General features: G+C 45.5%; 1 protein-coding gene across 1 annotated transcript; it reads left to right on the top strand.

The window, feature by feature from the left end:
* The first annotated feature begins 1,884 nt into the window (after positions 1–1,884).
* On the top strand, positions 1,885–15,797 carry DNAJC18 (DnaJ heat shock protein family (Hsp40) member C18). Its single transcript, XM_034066704.1, has 7 exons — positions 1,885–2,012; positions 2,135–2,280; positions 3,470–3,655; positions 5,803–5,915; positions 8,067–8,176; positions 10,182–10,354; positions 14,779–15,797. Exons 1-7 carry the CDS (start codon positions 1,975–1,977, stop codon positions 14,901–14,903), a joined length of 891 nt encoding a protein of 296 aa, XP_033922595.1. The 5' UTR covers positions 1,885–1,974; the 3' UTR covers positions 14,904–15,797.
* Positions 15,798–16,726: the final 929 nt, after the last annotated feature.

Here is a 16,726-nt window from a genome sequence, read left to right as displayed (position 1 = left end):
TTGGAAGGGCCCTTAAAGCTCATCCAGTTCCAACCCCTGCCACGGGCAGGGACACCTTCCACTGGAGCAGCTGCTCCAAGCCCCTGTGTCCAACCTGGCCTTGAACACTGCCAGGGATGGGGCAGCCACAGCTTCTCTGGGCACCCTGTGCCAGCGCCTCAGCACCCTCACAGGGAAGAGCTTCTGCCTAAGAGCTCAGCTCAGTCTCCCCTGTTCTGGCAGGTTAAAGCCATTCCCCTTGGCCTGTCCCTACAGGCCCTTGGCCAAAGCCCCTCTCCAGGTTTCTTGAAATCTCCAGACTTCTCCTGGCATGAGCAGCAACATCCATCAACCCTGAAGGTAAACTGTGAAGTCAGGAGAAAAAGACCTAGTCAAGCACTCATAATCAGCATCACTGCACACACTCCTCCATGCAGCTCAATGACACATCATAACTTGAGCTGATTTCATTTTATAGGATGGGTAAGGGATGCTCACTGGAACATGCATTGCTAGAGGTCTGCAGCTGGCAATGAAGCGTTCAACAAAATAAATGCAACACATCTACACAACTCCTACTAAGAGCCACCACACTTTCTATCTTTAACACATGCACCAGATAATTGATGAGCTATTTTGAAATAAATGAGGCTCTTCTGGTAAAATCCCTGCACAGTAAGATAGCATCACTCACCCAGCCGCCCCCAGGCAGATGAATGTGCTTAACCCCAAGATCCCAGGAGATTCCAGGTGGATCCAGATAGCTCCAAATACCAGAGACCTGTGACATGGTGCATCATGAGCATGTTTTTAGGCCAAGAAGACACCACAAAGGCAGCAGGTGAGTACCTGTAACACCAGACATGTCAGTGAGTATCCAGCTTTAACTAATGTCCTCTCCTGCAGGAGAGCAGATGAATCTCCCCAGGCCTCTAAAGACTGACCTGTGGAACCCTACTGCTGCTTTAGTTCTCCATCCTTTGACCTGCTTCTTCCTACAAATACCCTAACCCTCTTTCTACCCACAAATAACTTGAACCTGCTCCATTCTGAAACCAGTCTGCATCCAAAGCAAAGTCCCACAGAAATGATCAACAGAGGTGCCATGATCCCAACTTCCACGGCTGCTGCTCACGAGGGGCCTCCTCCAAGCTGCTGTGCTCACACAAAGCACACTGGTGGAAGACAGCAGCTCCATCACACCACAACTCCACTTGCAAGGAACATCAGCCCAGCTCATTAGCCTTGCTTTAACTGCCACATGGATGAGGAAACAACAAGCAGAGCACGGATGCAGCTGGAAGGAGCCATAGGACAAGCCCACCATGGGTTTCCAACCAAAGCCTGGCCAGGAGGCACTGGGGCGCTGCTGTGAGCTCCTTCCAGCGTCAACACAACAGCTTATGATCGTTTACTACAGCGCTGCCAACGCAGGAAGGCGGCTTTAGCACTGATGTAGTGACAGCATTCCCTATGGGCACTGTCCCGACACTATGCTCCCCCGGACACACCACAACATCCATGCACCCACCGGACACACCACAGCACCCGTGCACCCACCGGACACACCACAGCACCCGTGCACCCACCGGACACACCACAGCACCCGTGCACCCACCGGACACACCACAGCACCCGTGCACCCACCGGACACACCACAGCACCCGCTCACCCACCGGATACACCACAGCACCCGTACACCCACCAGACACACCACAGCACCCGTGCACCCACCGGACACACCACAGCACCCGTGCACCCACCGGACACACCACAGCACCCGTACACCCACCGGACACACCACAACACCCGTACACCCATCCGACTACACCGCCGGTACCCGGTACCGCAGCTCCCACCGCGCCTCCCCTACCCAGAGGCCCCCGCGCGGCCGCCGCCTCCGCGCACAACATGGCGGCGCGGGCGGGCCGGGCCGTGGGGCTGTGAGGGAGGGACGGAGGGGCGGGTGGCTGCCCCGGGGCCGCCGCGGCCACCATGACCTACACGGCGGAGCAGCTGGACGGCGTGCGGCGGTGAGGGGGCCGGGGCGGAGGGGCAGCGGCGGCGGGGCAGCGAGCAGCCGGGGGCGGGCCATGGGGGGCGGCGGAGGGGCTGTGGGGAGAGGCCGCTGAGGTAACCCTGTGTGCGCTCACAGGATAAAGCGGTGTCGGAACTACTATGAGATCCTGGGGGTGGAGAGGGATGCCAGCGAGGAGGACCTGAAGAGAGCGTACCGCAAACTGGCCCTCAAATTCCACCCTGACAAGAACCGTGCCCCCGGAGCAACGGAGGCGTTCAAAGGTGAGGGCAGGCTGGCCCCGGTCCTGCAGCCCTAGAGCAAGAGGAAGATGAGGGCAGACGCCTCAGACATACCCTTGTGCACCTTATATAAAGGCATCTTGCAGGCCCACATAGCTTGGTGTTGTTATGGACAGATCTGCCCATCTCCACAGAACCCTGCTGCTGCTCGGCAAGGTTTGCCTTTTAATCCTCAAAATAGAGATTTCTGTTGGAAGCAAAGGAAAACATATCCCGAATTTCATTCTTAGGTACTGCTAAAGGCACAGAACGATGCTTGGAAATAGTACTGGCCATGCAGGAGAGTGAAGTGTTGTGTAATCAATACCTGCTCTGTGTCATAAATAAACCCTTTATATATACTCACACATATATACATGCAAGCCTGTGAAATTGGAGTCCAGTGTTCTGTGTCTGGTCTTTTCAGTAACCTTGCAATCTAAACCTGTTTAGACTGCAACAATTCTATGACAATGTTACAGCATCTAAACTGACATCATTTGCTCTCTGGGTGCTGTGTTGCAGCTGCCTGCACCAGCACTGCAAGGCAGCAGGAGGAAAGTAAGATATCCATTCATAGACTGTTAGAAGAAGGAGTTTCTGAAAGGCTTTTCTTTATGTTTCTGTGTTAGGGTTGTATTTCTCCATGAACTTGTGTATAGTCATGTTCTGTCAAAGGTCAAAGAAGATGATGAACCAAAGAGGTTGGGATGGTTTGATGTGAAGTGTGACATAGATCTGCTGTACATCTTCACTGCAGACAAAAAACTTGGAATATGGTTCTGCATTTTAATTAGCCTCTGGGGTTATTAGCTCTGTATTAACTGTATATGGAGGTGCACTTCTCTGTCGGTGCTTAGTTTGATCTGATAGCGTTACCTCCTCACTCAGGCTCTTGGCTGAAGTGGATTCTCTCACCTTAGTTTTACAAACACTTCAGCTCACTAGAGCTCCATATGCTTTAACACTTTTATATTTCTCCTGATAGCAGGATAGCAGGGAATCAATTCCATCACAGGTAATGTCAGTGTTGTAGCACTTTTTTTTACTCTTTTAAAAGTAGCTCAATCTGTGGTCAAGCACAGATTTCCTGTGCCCATGTGGACTTTATTGCTGCTCTGCTTACAGAAGTCTGAGATCTGAAATACTGCATGATACAGCTGTGTAACACTTCTTTTCATTCCCTCTCCAGCCATAGGAAATGCTTTTGCAGTTCTGAGCAACCCTGAGAAACGATTACGATATGATGAATTTGGAAGTGACCAGGAGCATGTCAGCACTGGCCAGCCCAGGCACTACAATTACTACACAGAATTTGAAGCAGACATTACACCAGAGGAAATATTCAATGTGTTTTTTGGTGGGCACTTTCCTACAGGTCAGTATCTGCAGTGTTTTTGAAGTGCAATGAACTGCCACTAGGCCATAAAGGAAGTTCAGCTGCTCTCAGTACATCTGAAAAGGGAAAAAAACTCTTTTGATTTACTCTTTTATTCCTTCCTAGGTGTTTGTGCGTGGAAATTTCCTTTAATGTACAGTTTAAACTTAAGATTTTAGCAGCTCTGTTCCTCAAAAAGTGTTATCAAAACCCAGGTTTGTTGTGCAGGAATTCTAGCACAGAGAGCTTCCAACACAGTAAAGGCTGTTGCTGCTGGGGCGAGTCCCAAACCTCCCAGCATCTCTTGAAATGTGTCAGTATATTAGGGGTAAGAACACTTTAGCCTGGCGAGAGGTTAGTTAGGCTGTGTAATTCTTCACTAGGCAGCATTTTAATACCAGCTGTAGCTGTAGACCCTTCTTTTTGTTATTGCTTTTATTTCCTCCATTGTCAGAAGCCAGCAATGGTATGGGAGGTAAAATAAAGTGTGACTGGGAAAGGATCAGAGGTGTCTTTGCTAATGGTGTTGTACTCGAGACAACTTTCTGTGTTCCAGTGTGCATGGCAGCAACTCCTGGTGTGGTGGTCTCAGCACCCCTGTAACTAGGAAAACACAGGAGTCCATCTGGCTTACAGCAGCTTGTATACTGTAAAGAAATTAAAACCTCTTAGCTGAGAAAGTGATGCCTGCCAGGAAAGGCTGTTACTGGATATGCAGGATCCAGTAACTAAAGAGTAGCTCCATACCTGTAGTAGCTCCGTTCATGTCTCAGTCCAGCCTCAGCTTTTGTATTTGTATTACAAATACAAAAGTACTGGAAGATCAGTGGAACACAGGTTTGGATTAAAGTAAATCTGAAAGGTGTGCTGAGCTCAGGGTCTTCCTGGCAGCAAAGTGCTTTAGCACTCTTGTCAATTTGTTCACCTTTTAGACTTAAGTCATTACAATGGTTAGAGGCTACAAGTTGAACTTATAAAAAATAAATGCACATGAAAGAAACTGCTGGCAGGAATTCTTTGAGAAATTTAGAATTTGGGAGACTGTTTTCTTGGCTCCCTGCAGAAGCCATTCTTCCCCTCCCACACTTGCTTCTGTTTTTTCACAGCTTGGTAGAATACAGTCTGAGCAGGGTTGCATGATAGAAACAAACTTTTGGTCAAGAAAGACACATTCCTTCTAAGCCCCCCCATGGTTGTGTCTCTGTTGGAGCACTGCCTGCAAACGTGCCTGGCCCATTGGACAAATCTTGGAACAAGCAAGGAAACAGATGTTTTGACACAATAGCAAAAGTCACTTCCAACAGGTTTCTTGCAGAATTCTTTGGGAAATGAAGAGAAAGGACAGTATAAGCATAAAATAATGTGACCTCTTTCCCAGGGCTTAAAAATAGATTTGCATTTCTGTTGTTACGGCAAGGCCATAAATTTCCATTCTCTAATACAAAAACATTCTGAAATGCAAAAAGGGAGAGCACAGCCATTATTAAGGTATTCATATGGTGATAAAATCAAATTCAAGCTTCAAATCGAAACAGCAGATGCAATTCTTTCCTCATTTTAGAATTCTTATAAATAAATTAACTGCATTCAGTGTGCAAGAAAGGAAATCCTGAATTGTTCTCCTTTGTTACTCAAAAAGCTATTTTTTAAATCTCTTTCCTTAATATAAAATCATTAAGTGAAACTATTAATAGCTTGAAAGAAGAATAAGTAGAAGAGATTGTAGAAGACCATACTGAGTAATTATGGGAAACCATAATTCATGCCCTGAGCCTGGTGAAGCAAATTACTTTTCCTGCTTACAGCCTGGGGGTGCAACACAAGCTACAGCCTTGCAAGTGAATGTGACCAACCCAATGTTAAAATATGAGACAGAGTAACAAAAAATGTGGCATGTTTCTGCAGTTTGATTTAAATTAACATGGACTTGGGGTAAAGTTCGCAATTTCTCTGGTACGCTTTTTGGAGCAACATATTTCTTTTGACATTTAGATTCAGGGTGTGTTTGTACTTTTTCATCTAAGGTCTCACAACTGTAATGCAGGCTGTGTAGTATAAGCCTGGATAATCAACTAGAAACTGAGAAGTACAGGTGAGTACCAGCAACTGAGTAAACATCGTGGCTCTCTCTTGGTTTCTGTTAACAGGAAATATCCATATGTTCTCAAATGTAGCCAGAGACGCACACTATTATCCACGGAGGCACCGGAATGAAAGAGCATGGACACAGGAGCAAGAGGAGGAAGAAACTATGCCACAGGTAGCCAGGAGGAGGGATCTCTTGGGTTTAAATACTTCACCAGGGTAGAGGGGTCAACTTACACATCTGAAGCCAGGACAGACCTTCCCATGCCTAAACACTCAGTGTTTGTCCTGCAGCACTGCAGCCAAAATGGATGTTTTAAACAATAGCTAAATGGTCTTTTATTAATCACTACTTTAAAAATGCATTGAATTGATAGGATTACAGGCCCTGGGGTTTCTGTCACTGGTGTTTTCCTGTTGCTTGCTTTTTGCAGGCTCTAGTGGTTTGGTAATACAAAAATAATTAGTCCAGATGTGGACACCTAATGCACACAGAAGTACTATCTTGTCCTCACTGCATATTTAAGCTTTCAGTATATTAGCTCACAACTTCTGTGCAGGTGCTGCACAGGCTTCTTCCAGCCTAGGGCAAGATGAGTCTGGATTACACAGAATGGTTTGTGTTGGAAGGAACATTAAAGCTCATCCAGTCCCACAGGCAGGGACACCTTCCACTGGAGCAGCTGCTCCAAGCCCCTGTGTCCAACCTGACCTTGAACACTGCCAGGGATGGGGCAGCCACAGCTTCTCTGGGCACCCTGTGCCAGCGCCTCAGCACCCTCACAGGGAAGAGCTGCCTAAGAGCTCATCTCAGTCTCCCCTGTTCTGGCAGGTTAAAGCCATTCCCCTTGGCCTGTCCCTACAGGCTCTTGTCCAAAGCCCCTCTCCAGGTTTCCTGCAGCCCCTTTAGGCTCTGGAGCTGCTCTCAGGTCTCCTCTTCAGGAGCCTTCTCTTGTCCAGGCTGCCCCAGCCCAGCTCTCTCAGCCTGGCTCCAGAGCAGAGCTGCTCCAGCCCTCGCAGCATCTCCATGGCCTCCTCTGCACTCACTCCAACAGCTCCACGTCCCTCTTGTGCTGCTGCCCCAGAGCTGGATCAGGGCTGCAGGGGGGGTCACCCCTGAGCACAACAGAGGGGCAGGATCCCCTCCCTGAGCTGCTGTTCACGCACACTGAAGCCAGGGCATGGGTAGTTTCTCATCAACCAGCACCCCCAAGTCCTTCTCCTCAGGGCTGCTCCATGCAGTTACCCCCAGCCTCTGTTTGTGCTGGGAATTGCCTCGACCCAGGTGCTGGGTCATGTTCACATGGTTCTGCCTCTGCAGCCTGTCCAGGTCCCTCTGGATCCCATCCCTTCCCTCCAGTGTGTGACTGCACCACACAGCTTGGTGTTGGCAAACTTGTTAAGGGTGCTCAGTCTCACTGCCCAGAAAGAACAGTCTCAGTACTGACGCATGGGATACAGCAGTCATCGTTGTTCTCCACTGCCTCCCAGTGAAACATGTAAGGTGTCATTTATTGCTGGCACACATACACACATGCCACCTGCCTTGCAGAAATCTTCCTCCAGAGGCAGCCTTTAACCTAATGAGATCATTCCCCAAGGAAGATTAATTTTTCCCTGTGAGTCTCTTATTGTCAGGCTCTGAAAAAACACCCCTGATAGAGCCCAAGGACAGCTCCGCTAGGGCAAAGGAGTCCACCTACTGCAATGTCAGGTATCTTTGTTACTATCTCAGAGCAGAGAGCAAAGCCTAAATAGGTGCATGTTATATATTGCTCCTGATAAGAAAAGGCATTTTAGAAGCCAGTTTAGAAGTTAAATGAAGAGCAGAAGTAAAGGTCTCTTTTTTTTCTTTGATGTTTTTTACCATTCTATGTTCAAAATTCATTCAGGCAAAACCCCAAGTGCATCCTGTCCCAAGTTACACCACATACAGCCTCTTAACCCTTCACTTTTCACCCATGTTATCCATGAAACTGAAATGGGGATTTTTTAGAATGCATGTAGCAAACTTCAGAAGGTGCCCAGTGAGAATTGCAGGGTCTTCCTTTAGTTTGGATTGTGTTGGTTACTGTGCTGTGGGCCTCTGTCACCTTCTGAAGGGAGCTGTAGATGAAGGATATGTCATGAAAATATAATTGAAAGAAAATGTCTTGAAAGAGTTTGCTGAGATTCTTAATAAAGGTTATTTTGAAATTAAAATGTCATCCTTCAATTCAAAAGCACTTTCACACTGTTGGTCTGTGATAGCCTGATCTCTGTGAACAGATGCATCCTTTCCCATCTCTATCTTTTCTTAACCACTAATTATTGTTGTTGTTTTCAGAATTCATATTCTGCATTTATTCAGTTGATGCCAGTTTTTATCATCATAATTGTGTCAGTTATAACTCAACTGATGGCCACAAACCCACCCTACAGCTTGTTCTACAAATCGTAAGTCATTCCAAACCACATTGTTCTGCTTTTCAGTCTTTGAGATAAGTGAAGTTGGACTTGCGAGCAAAATGCATGTTAGTGCTGTGTTCTTTCTAGAAAGCACTATCAATCTGTAAATATGGGAACACCAACCATCTCTATGAACAAGTTCTCTTAAGTATTATATCTGTGAAGTTAGTTCTGGTGAGCTTTATTGTACTGTGTGCTGAAGAAAGAGGCACTGAGCCAGAAAGCTTTCTCAACTGAAATGGTTTGCACAGCGATACAGTGTCAGGAAGGTGGGTGTAGCTCAGGTACAGTGCTGCTCAGCCATCATCTGCCCAGCCCCAGAGGTCTGTGGACCACCACTGGAGTTCCTATGGAGAGCAATAACAAAACGAAGCATAAATCCAAATGTGTTCTGGAGCTTGAATTCCATGTGAAGAATTGTCAAGCTCCACAAATCATTAAAGCCTTGTAATGGCCAGGTTTAACATCTGTAAAGAAGCAGGACCCCGGGGTTGCAGAGGCCAAGCTGAATTGATCACCTCTGGAAGCAGACGGACACCACCAGACTTGCTGGAATCTAAGTTTGGGAGGCAGAGGAAAAAACTCTTGCTCTTCTCAGCATCCAGTGTTGGGAGGAGGGGAGGAAGCTCTGATGAGACAGAGCTCACTTCAGTCACATTCACCAGCTCTTTCTGCCATAAGAGTAGGGACCCAGTGTGTTTTGGAGAACCTGCTGCACACAGCAGTAGCAGAGTGCTCCAAACACACCCCTTACTCCCTGCTAGGAGTAGAACTACTGGGTTTAGGCCCATATTCTCTGCACTTGTCCTAGGAGCCCAACACCCTTTATCGTTGTTCACCACAAGATGTCAGTGTGTAGACCCAGCGTGAGAACAGGAGGGTGGTTGTTTTCTGGCTCGTTTGGGGTTTTTTCTGCGAATGTTTTTGCTATCTGGCAGTGCCATGTGAACCCTCCCACAGTGTCCCTGAGCAGCTAATCTCTCCTTCCCAACCTCCCCTTTGCCTGTTGATTTGAGATAGCCAGGCCTGAGCCTGGCACACACCCAACTTCTCTAAATCATATCCTTGAAAAACCTAACAGCCTAAAAACTGAAAGAAATTGGGTTTTACACACACACATATATATATGTATAGGTTATTTATATATATTTAAAGAGAGCATACACCTCTGAGACATGGTGAGAGGGACAGAGTCTAAGAAATGGAAGGGGTGAACTGAGTTCCATCAAGTAGAGTGTAACCTTTGTGTTTTGGCTGCCTGCCTCTTTCTCTGGGCCGTGATTTGAAAGAATGCCTAGGTATCTTTGCTTAAATAAGGAAGTTCAGGATACGAGTGCACTTTAATCCAGTGGCTGTGTCAGAGTGGGAAATCCTACCCACTTTGGGATATTCCATGCCCCACTTTGCTTACTGATGATTATAAAACCCTATAAAAACCCAGCTAGATTCTCCCCTGCTAATTTTTGTTTCTACTAAGGGATCCAGGAATTGAGAAGATCCAGATGCAGTTACATTGTGCCCTGAGCAGTTCAAGGGCTACATGTCTTTCTGTAATCTCTACATTTGGTACCAATTCCCATGGATTTCTGGGGCTGGCTTAACAGAATTATCAGCAAACAGAGGAAAGTGTGTGGAGCTTCTGTTCACAGATAAAATTTGCTCTGATGTTTTGGCAGTGTCTTGACTGAGCTGCTGAGAACACAGTGTGTGCAAAGAACAGAGTCACTTCTTTGTAGAGATCACCAAATACTGGATATTTCCCTGTGGTTTTAGCAGGGGTGGGGGTTAATTCTGGTTGTAGTGTACAACTTGCTGTGCCTGAAACTTGTAATTTCCTTACAGGATGGCTGAGGGAGCTGTAGTGCTGCAGAAAATAACTGTAAAGAAGCTGTTGTGAGCATTGTCCTCTGGAAATGCTGATATGGAGAAACACCTCTTGACTTCTTTATATTTAAACTGCTGCCCCCCCCTTGTTTTCTCCATGTTTTTGTAGGTCCATAGGCCATGTGATTAGTAGAGAAACCGAGAACTTGCAGGTGCCTTACTACGTTGATAAAAACTTTGAGAGGAATTATCAAGGAGCAGAACTTCAAGAGCTAGAGAAAACCGTTGAAAAAGATTACATAGACTACATTCAGACCAGCTGCTGGAAGGAGAAACAGCAAAGTAAGTTCCTTTTGTTACGGGTGTGTGCCTACAACCCCTGGGTAGTTGGGGGGATGGCTGTGCTTCATCAGGCACTGCTGGGTGTAGCCTCAGTTTCCAATGCTTGTAATATCTCTGCACTGGTATTTGTCACATCTGCTATTGCTGTTCTTGAGAGTATCAGAACTCATTTTAGGTGATTCTGAGAGACAAGTGGAAAGTAGATCTCACCCTTTGAGATATTTTTTTTCCACTCAGATTTTATGCTTCAATAACTCTTAGTGATGATGTTTTAAACATGCAATCATCCACGTTTATCTTGCGCTGACATTGTGAGGGCTAGAAAAGATCTTGAGACATCACCTATTCCACATTTCCTTTGCTGGAGCAGAATCATTTTTGCTTCCACTGGCTCCACAAGAGGATTATCTAACATTTTCTTCAGCACTTCCCCAGATAAGAGCCCATGGCCTATTCAGGTGCCTGTGGTTATCTTGCAGTGGCCTGTGTTACTGGTATCAGTTTTCAAAGAACTTGTTTTCATGCTTCTTTTGTGTGCTTATTTGCATTTTCTATCTTTAGATGAGTTTGAGATCATGTTTTTCTCCATAGTCAAGGTTGTCTTTTAAAAACAAGAATTGAATGCTGAAGGGGGAACATACAATGTGAGCATTCAGAATCATTCTCGCTGCCAAAGATTCCCGTGCTTCTTTCCCTTCCATATGAAGACAGGCTGAGAAAGTTGGGGCTGTTCAGCCTGGAGAAGAGAAGGCTGCGTGGAGACCTCAGAGCAGCCTTCCAGTATCTGAAGGGGGTCTATAAAGATGCTGGGGAAGGACTATTCATTAGGGACTGTAGTGATAGGACAAGGAGTAACAGGTTAAAACTTAAACAGGTGAGGTTTAGATTGGATATAAGGAAGAAGTTCTTTACTGTAAGGGTAGTGAGGCACTGGAATGGGTTGCCCAGGGAAGTTGTGAATGCTCCATCCCTGACAGTGTTCAGGGCCAGGTTGGATAGAGCCTTGGGTGCCATGGTTTAGTCTGAGGTGTCCGTGCCCATGGCAGGGGGGTTGGAACTGGATGGTCTTAAGGTCCTTTCCAACAGCAACTATTCTATGATTCTATGATCCTAAGTCAATTGGGGATATATATTTTATTTAACCTCATACTGTATTAGTTGTCAGCTGCTGCTGATCTAGTTCATTGAGCAAATCCCTGCTCCTTTTGGAACTGTACAAAACAACAGAAATCAAATACAAGGACTAGCTGAAGTAGAGGTGTTGTAACTGATGAACCCATCACATTAACTACCACTGTGCATAAAGGAAGCTGTAAGAAGCTGTTTCTGTGTAAATGCTTAGTAGTAGCAGGTGAGCTGCTTCAACACACTAGCAGGACTTCCTAAATTGCTCCATGTAAAGCAGTCCTTGGCACACCACTAAGTCTCTTTGCACTTGTTTACAGTTTCTTTACCCATTGCATCATTATGGAAGCGTATGCTTTGTCTAAGTAATCCTTGTTGTGCTAGAGGGAACAGTAAGTGCTTCTGACTCCAAACTATTCCCAGGGTTTTGATGGGGAGAGTTGTTTTGTTTTCATCCAGAGACTGGTTTATTTTATGTAAAAGCTACCCATCTTGACTTTCAAGAGACACATATAGATGTAGGCTCTGAAGTTAAAAAGATCCTAATACAAGACTATAAAAATCCCAAGCAATCCCTTAGAGTTTTGGTGTGCTCTACTTGTGATTTTGAGCATCTGTAGTTGGCAGTAGCAGGCTCTAGGTATACATGGCTGTTTGTAACTGCAGGCTTTGTGTGTAGGCTTGCTATAGAGAGGGAATAGGTTTCTTACAGAAAATCCTTTTAATTTACCTTATGCAACTGAAAGTTGTGAAACTGTCTCTTTCAGGTAGACCAAGCTGAGGAGTGCTGTGCCCCCAAACAGGCAACAGGGTTTGCAAGTCTAAAGGAGCCTAAGTCAGAGAGGGTGGGGTGACCCAGCACTGAATGCTAAGTCATGGCTGCAAACCGGTGCTCCTCTGGAGCAATTTACACTTCGAGGCCTTATTAGTCACAGATCTGCAGATGTATTTACAGCATCCACAATTGTAGTAGCCCCAGGACACCACTGTAGTTGGAAAAAGAACATAAACCATTTTCAGAGTAACTGTCATTTAGGCCAGTGAGCAGGTAATGAGTACAGCTGAGGCTCTGCTAACTTTAGGACAGCCAAGTGTGTAAAAATAAACCCCGAGTAAACGGTGAGTACATGATGGACTGCTGGGGAGGAGTTTTCTGAGATGTTGAGACAATTTTTAGTCAACTGTTGCTTCATAACTTTTAACTTCACGTGGGCTACTCTCTTTTTGTCAGTTGAATGTCTATTAATAGTACATTTGTTTGTTTCTTTTACTGAAGCTGCATTTCTCTTTAGCACCAGCAGAATGAACACAGAATACAGGAACAGTTTGATTCTTAAAGTCCTTGACTTTATGACTTGAAAATCATTACCTCGGGTCCAGCAACCTTAATGAAAACTGCAAAAGTAACTGAAGCACCAGTGTCTTGTTCAGCTGGTCATTTCCGTACTGCTGCAATAGACTGTTCCTCCCTTCACAGCAGAATAGTGTGTAAAAGCTATGCATGCTGTGGAGTTTGGTCATCTGAAAGCCCTAATAGAGTACAAACAGCACATCCCAGGTTTTATAGATTGTTCAGCTGTCCTAGCACAGTTGTAGTGTAAGACTGCAAAGAGTTCCAAGCTGTAGAAAATTAGAGGCAACTGCAAACAGCGAGAAAAAGGCCATGTGTTTGGAATTGGGTGTTTTAGGGCTTCCTTTAAAAAGTTCAAAGGAACAGATCTGTGTAGGAGATAGAAAACCACAAGAAACAGATGTGCCAGAGTGAATGCTGTCAGAAGTGCAGCCATTTGCAGTGAATAATTCTGCCTGATAATGTCCCTGGATTTCACTGCAGAACTCCAGGGACTCTGCACTAAGAGACAATTACCCGAGTCTGGCTTCACTGAAGGCTTGTCAAGGTTATGAGCCCAGCAGTACTTGAATGGCATTTTGAGTTATATAACCTGAAAATTGATTCCTGATCTACAATGAAATGGTTGTGCCTGTCAGTTTGTAAAGCTTCTCCATAAATAGGTGGAGGCTTAAATGGCTTTAAATTTTGGTGGGAGAGGGGCAGAGGACTTAAGGAGTGAAAGGACCTATTGAAGTTCTTCCCACTCTGAATAATTTTGTTAAATGAGGGACTTGAAGGTGTATAAAAGCTCTGAAAAGTTGAGTGTCATCAGGTAGCCAGTGCTCAGGGAAATTGTGACCTTTTCAGCAACAAATTACTGCAGTTCTCTTAGGTGCATCTAATGCTGGATGTAAATGATTCTTCAGGGAGAAAGCTATATTAAGATTTCCTTAGCTAATCAGCAAAAGAAATTCTCTGAATTACTGAGGGGGAAAATAAACTGAAACAAGGGGATTATTGCAGCTTCATGTTACTTTTGAGAAGAAGGGAAAGAAATGTGCAAAGTACCTTCAAGATTGTGTTGTTAATGAAAGGGCACAGGAGCCTTTCAGACAAGTCCCTCAGCTACTTCTTCACTTCCCTGTAATGAATACCATGGGGGGTGGAAATTAAAACCATTTATACTGCTGTCTGGGCAAACCTCTTACCAGACAGTTTGGATTCTGACAGTGCAACACAAAAATCCAGTTATCTATATCATGAAGAGTATATTTGGATGGGTACCTGGGCCCTTGCAAATGGATCTGCCACAGGAGTGATGTTTCCCAGGGAAATGGACAGAGACCTGTGTCCTGTAAGTCCTGCTTTGCTTATTAGGCTGCAGGGCAGTGATAGGAAAAGTGGCTCTTCATCCTTCTGGCTTGTCACTGAAACACCGCTGGTGTGGAATGACCCTCCTCTGCATCCCTAAGAATTAGTGTGGGATGAGATGAGAGCTGATTCCAAAGTAAGTCACAGTATTGCCTAAGACAGGTGCTGTGTAGCCCCTTTTATGCCATTAGTTTAACACTGTACAGATATCTTAAAGCAATCACCTATGCTTTAGATCATTAACATGATTTTAAATCTTAACTGACTTCCAAGCTATACTTGTATAGTGTGTGTTTTCTTCATAGACTAACAATCAGTTTTGGGTTTTGTTTGGTTATTGTCCTGGAAGGGCACTGCTTAGAGAGGATTGGTGTAACTGTGAACAGTTAGAAACACTTAGAAAAATACTCTTCCCTTCATTAAGTAGCTTGATTAAACTCGATGGTGTCTCTTTAGAGCATGTTAACATGCCCAGTCTCACTGAAACAAAGTGAACTAAAAAGACCCCACACAAGCCACAAGGATAACAAAGCACAGAGAAGCAGTTACTGAAAGCAGCCTCATCCTGATGTGTATCTTCTTTTTCATCTTTCAGAGTCTGATTTGTCAAATTTGGCCAAGCTGTACAGAGACGAGCGGTTAAAGCAGAAAGCAGAATCCCTGAAACTTGAGCACTGTGAGAAGCTCTCCAGTCTGATTGGAATGCACAAAGGGGGCTGACCAGGATGCACACATTCTGTAGTTTTAATTTGTTGCTGTTTTAACTTATGGTTTTATTTTCCTTTGTATAAAAAGGGAAGGAGTCTATTGTAAAAAGTGTGGATATTTGAGTCCTTCTGCATAGAGTGCAGAGAGGGGCCAACACAAGCTGCGGAGCTGGTGTTTGCTGTTATATATACTGTACACTATATTGGTTCCAAGGACCAGTGGCACTTTGTAAATGAATCCCCTGGGAAACGCTATTATTAGTTTGGAGCCCTTCCTCGTCAGTAGTTTGTCTGCCATCCAGACAGTGTTTCTTCCCAGGAGGGCAGACAAATGTCTTTGCTTTCTGTGTTTGACATGGACCTGCAGCTCGCTGATCACAGGAACAGCGTGCTCTCACAGACCAAGCGCATGGCCCTGCTGCTGCAGTGGCTCTCATGAGAATGTAGATGGAAGGCGGTGTGTTCCCTGTTGGGTTTCCTGTTCAGTGTGATGTACAGTGCTTCCTTCACAAGAGACAGGAACCTGCTTCACGTGAGCACCCGAGCACACTCCCTGCTCCAGGAGGAACTTGTTGGACTGGAGGGCTGTGCCCATGCTGCTATGTGGTGAGACTGCACTGAGATCCCAACAGCAACATCAGACCAGAAGATGAACTGCACCAATTCCAGCAGCTGCCGAGCTGCAGAGAAAGGACAACCCTATTTATTTTCTCAGATGTTTCCAGTGGCATATTTTCAGGCTGGCTGTTTAATTCTCATTTTTACCTGCAAACTCTTCTCCAGCTGTTACAGGGGTCCTGCTTTTTCTGGTACAGGTTTGATGTAGCATATTTTTACTCTGTTGAGCAGTTATGAATGTTTCACTGTAGATATTAGTATTGCAAAGAAAAAGATCCATGTAGCAGTGTCCTGTTTTTTCTTGATCCTCTGTTACAAAACCAGACATTTGAAGGCCGGCTGAGGGTGGGTTGTACCTGTAAGAACAGAGGACAGTGTTACTCCAGTTGAGCCTCACCTGAGCCAGTTTCTCTGGTGGGTTGCCATGGGTGCATGCCACCCATGGACTGAGCTGTTCGCACAAAAGATGTCTCTGAGCAGGACAGCAGAGGTGGTGCTCACCTCCTTGATGTGCAAGTATACGTCTGTTAGGACTGAGCACATCTCACATCTCTCTTGTTGCCCCTGTGCCTAAAGTGACTCCTTACAACAGCATTTTTGTGTTAACATCTGCTCCCTGTTGGAGCGCTTGGGGAAGTTGAGTGGAGTTTGTCAGCCACTCGGGACAGGGAGAGGCCAGTAAAACAGCATTTGGAGGGGGTTGTTGTGAAACAGCTTTGGTGTGAGACTCTTTAAAGGCAAAAATCCTTGATTACTCTACATTAGGAATGTGGCTGGCAGCAGGACAGGCAGCCTCGGTTCTGGTGTTTCCCAGTGGGGACCACATAACATAGGTGTGTCCAAAAAGACAAATTACTGTTGCTTTTTCTATAGTCCATAGTTTGTAGAATGTATTTGAAATGCATTGGGCTTTGTTCCAGGTTCGGTATCTTTCCTGTTTGGCTCCCACAGCTATAAAGGGATACAGGTGGGGAGAGCAATTCATCTGTAGTACTTTGCACATAAAATTGATTGCACCTTTCATCTGAAGGTATTGAAGGAGGTGGGAGAAGCATGAATTTAGGAATCTTCTCTGCAAGTAGGGAAGAGGCCAGGCTGGAGGGGAGGTACACGAGATATAGATTGCTCTTTTAAATACATGACACTGGAAGGTTTCATATAAAAAGCAGTTGGGTGCTGTTCGCTATCACAGCCAGGGTGTTACGGTTCTGCATGTTG

Source organism: Melopsittacus undulatus, chromosome 10, assembly GCF_012275295.1.
Source record: "Melopsittacus undulatus isolate bMelUnd1 chromosome 10, bMelUnd1.mat.Z, whole genome shotgun sequence".
Lineage (NCBI taxonomy): Eukaryota > Metazoa > Chordata > Aves > Psittaciformes > Psittaculidae > Melopsittacus > Melopsittacus undulatus.
The sequence above is the reverse complement of the archived record's forward strand: the minus strand, read 5'-3'. Positions and strand labels throughout refer to the sequence as shown.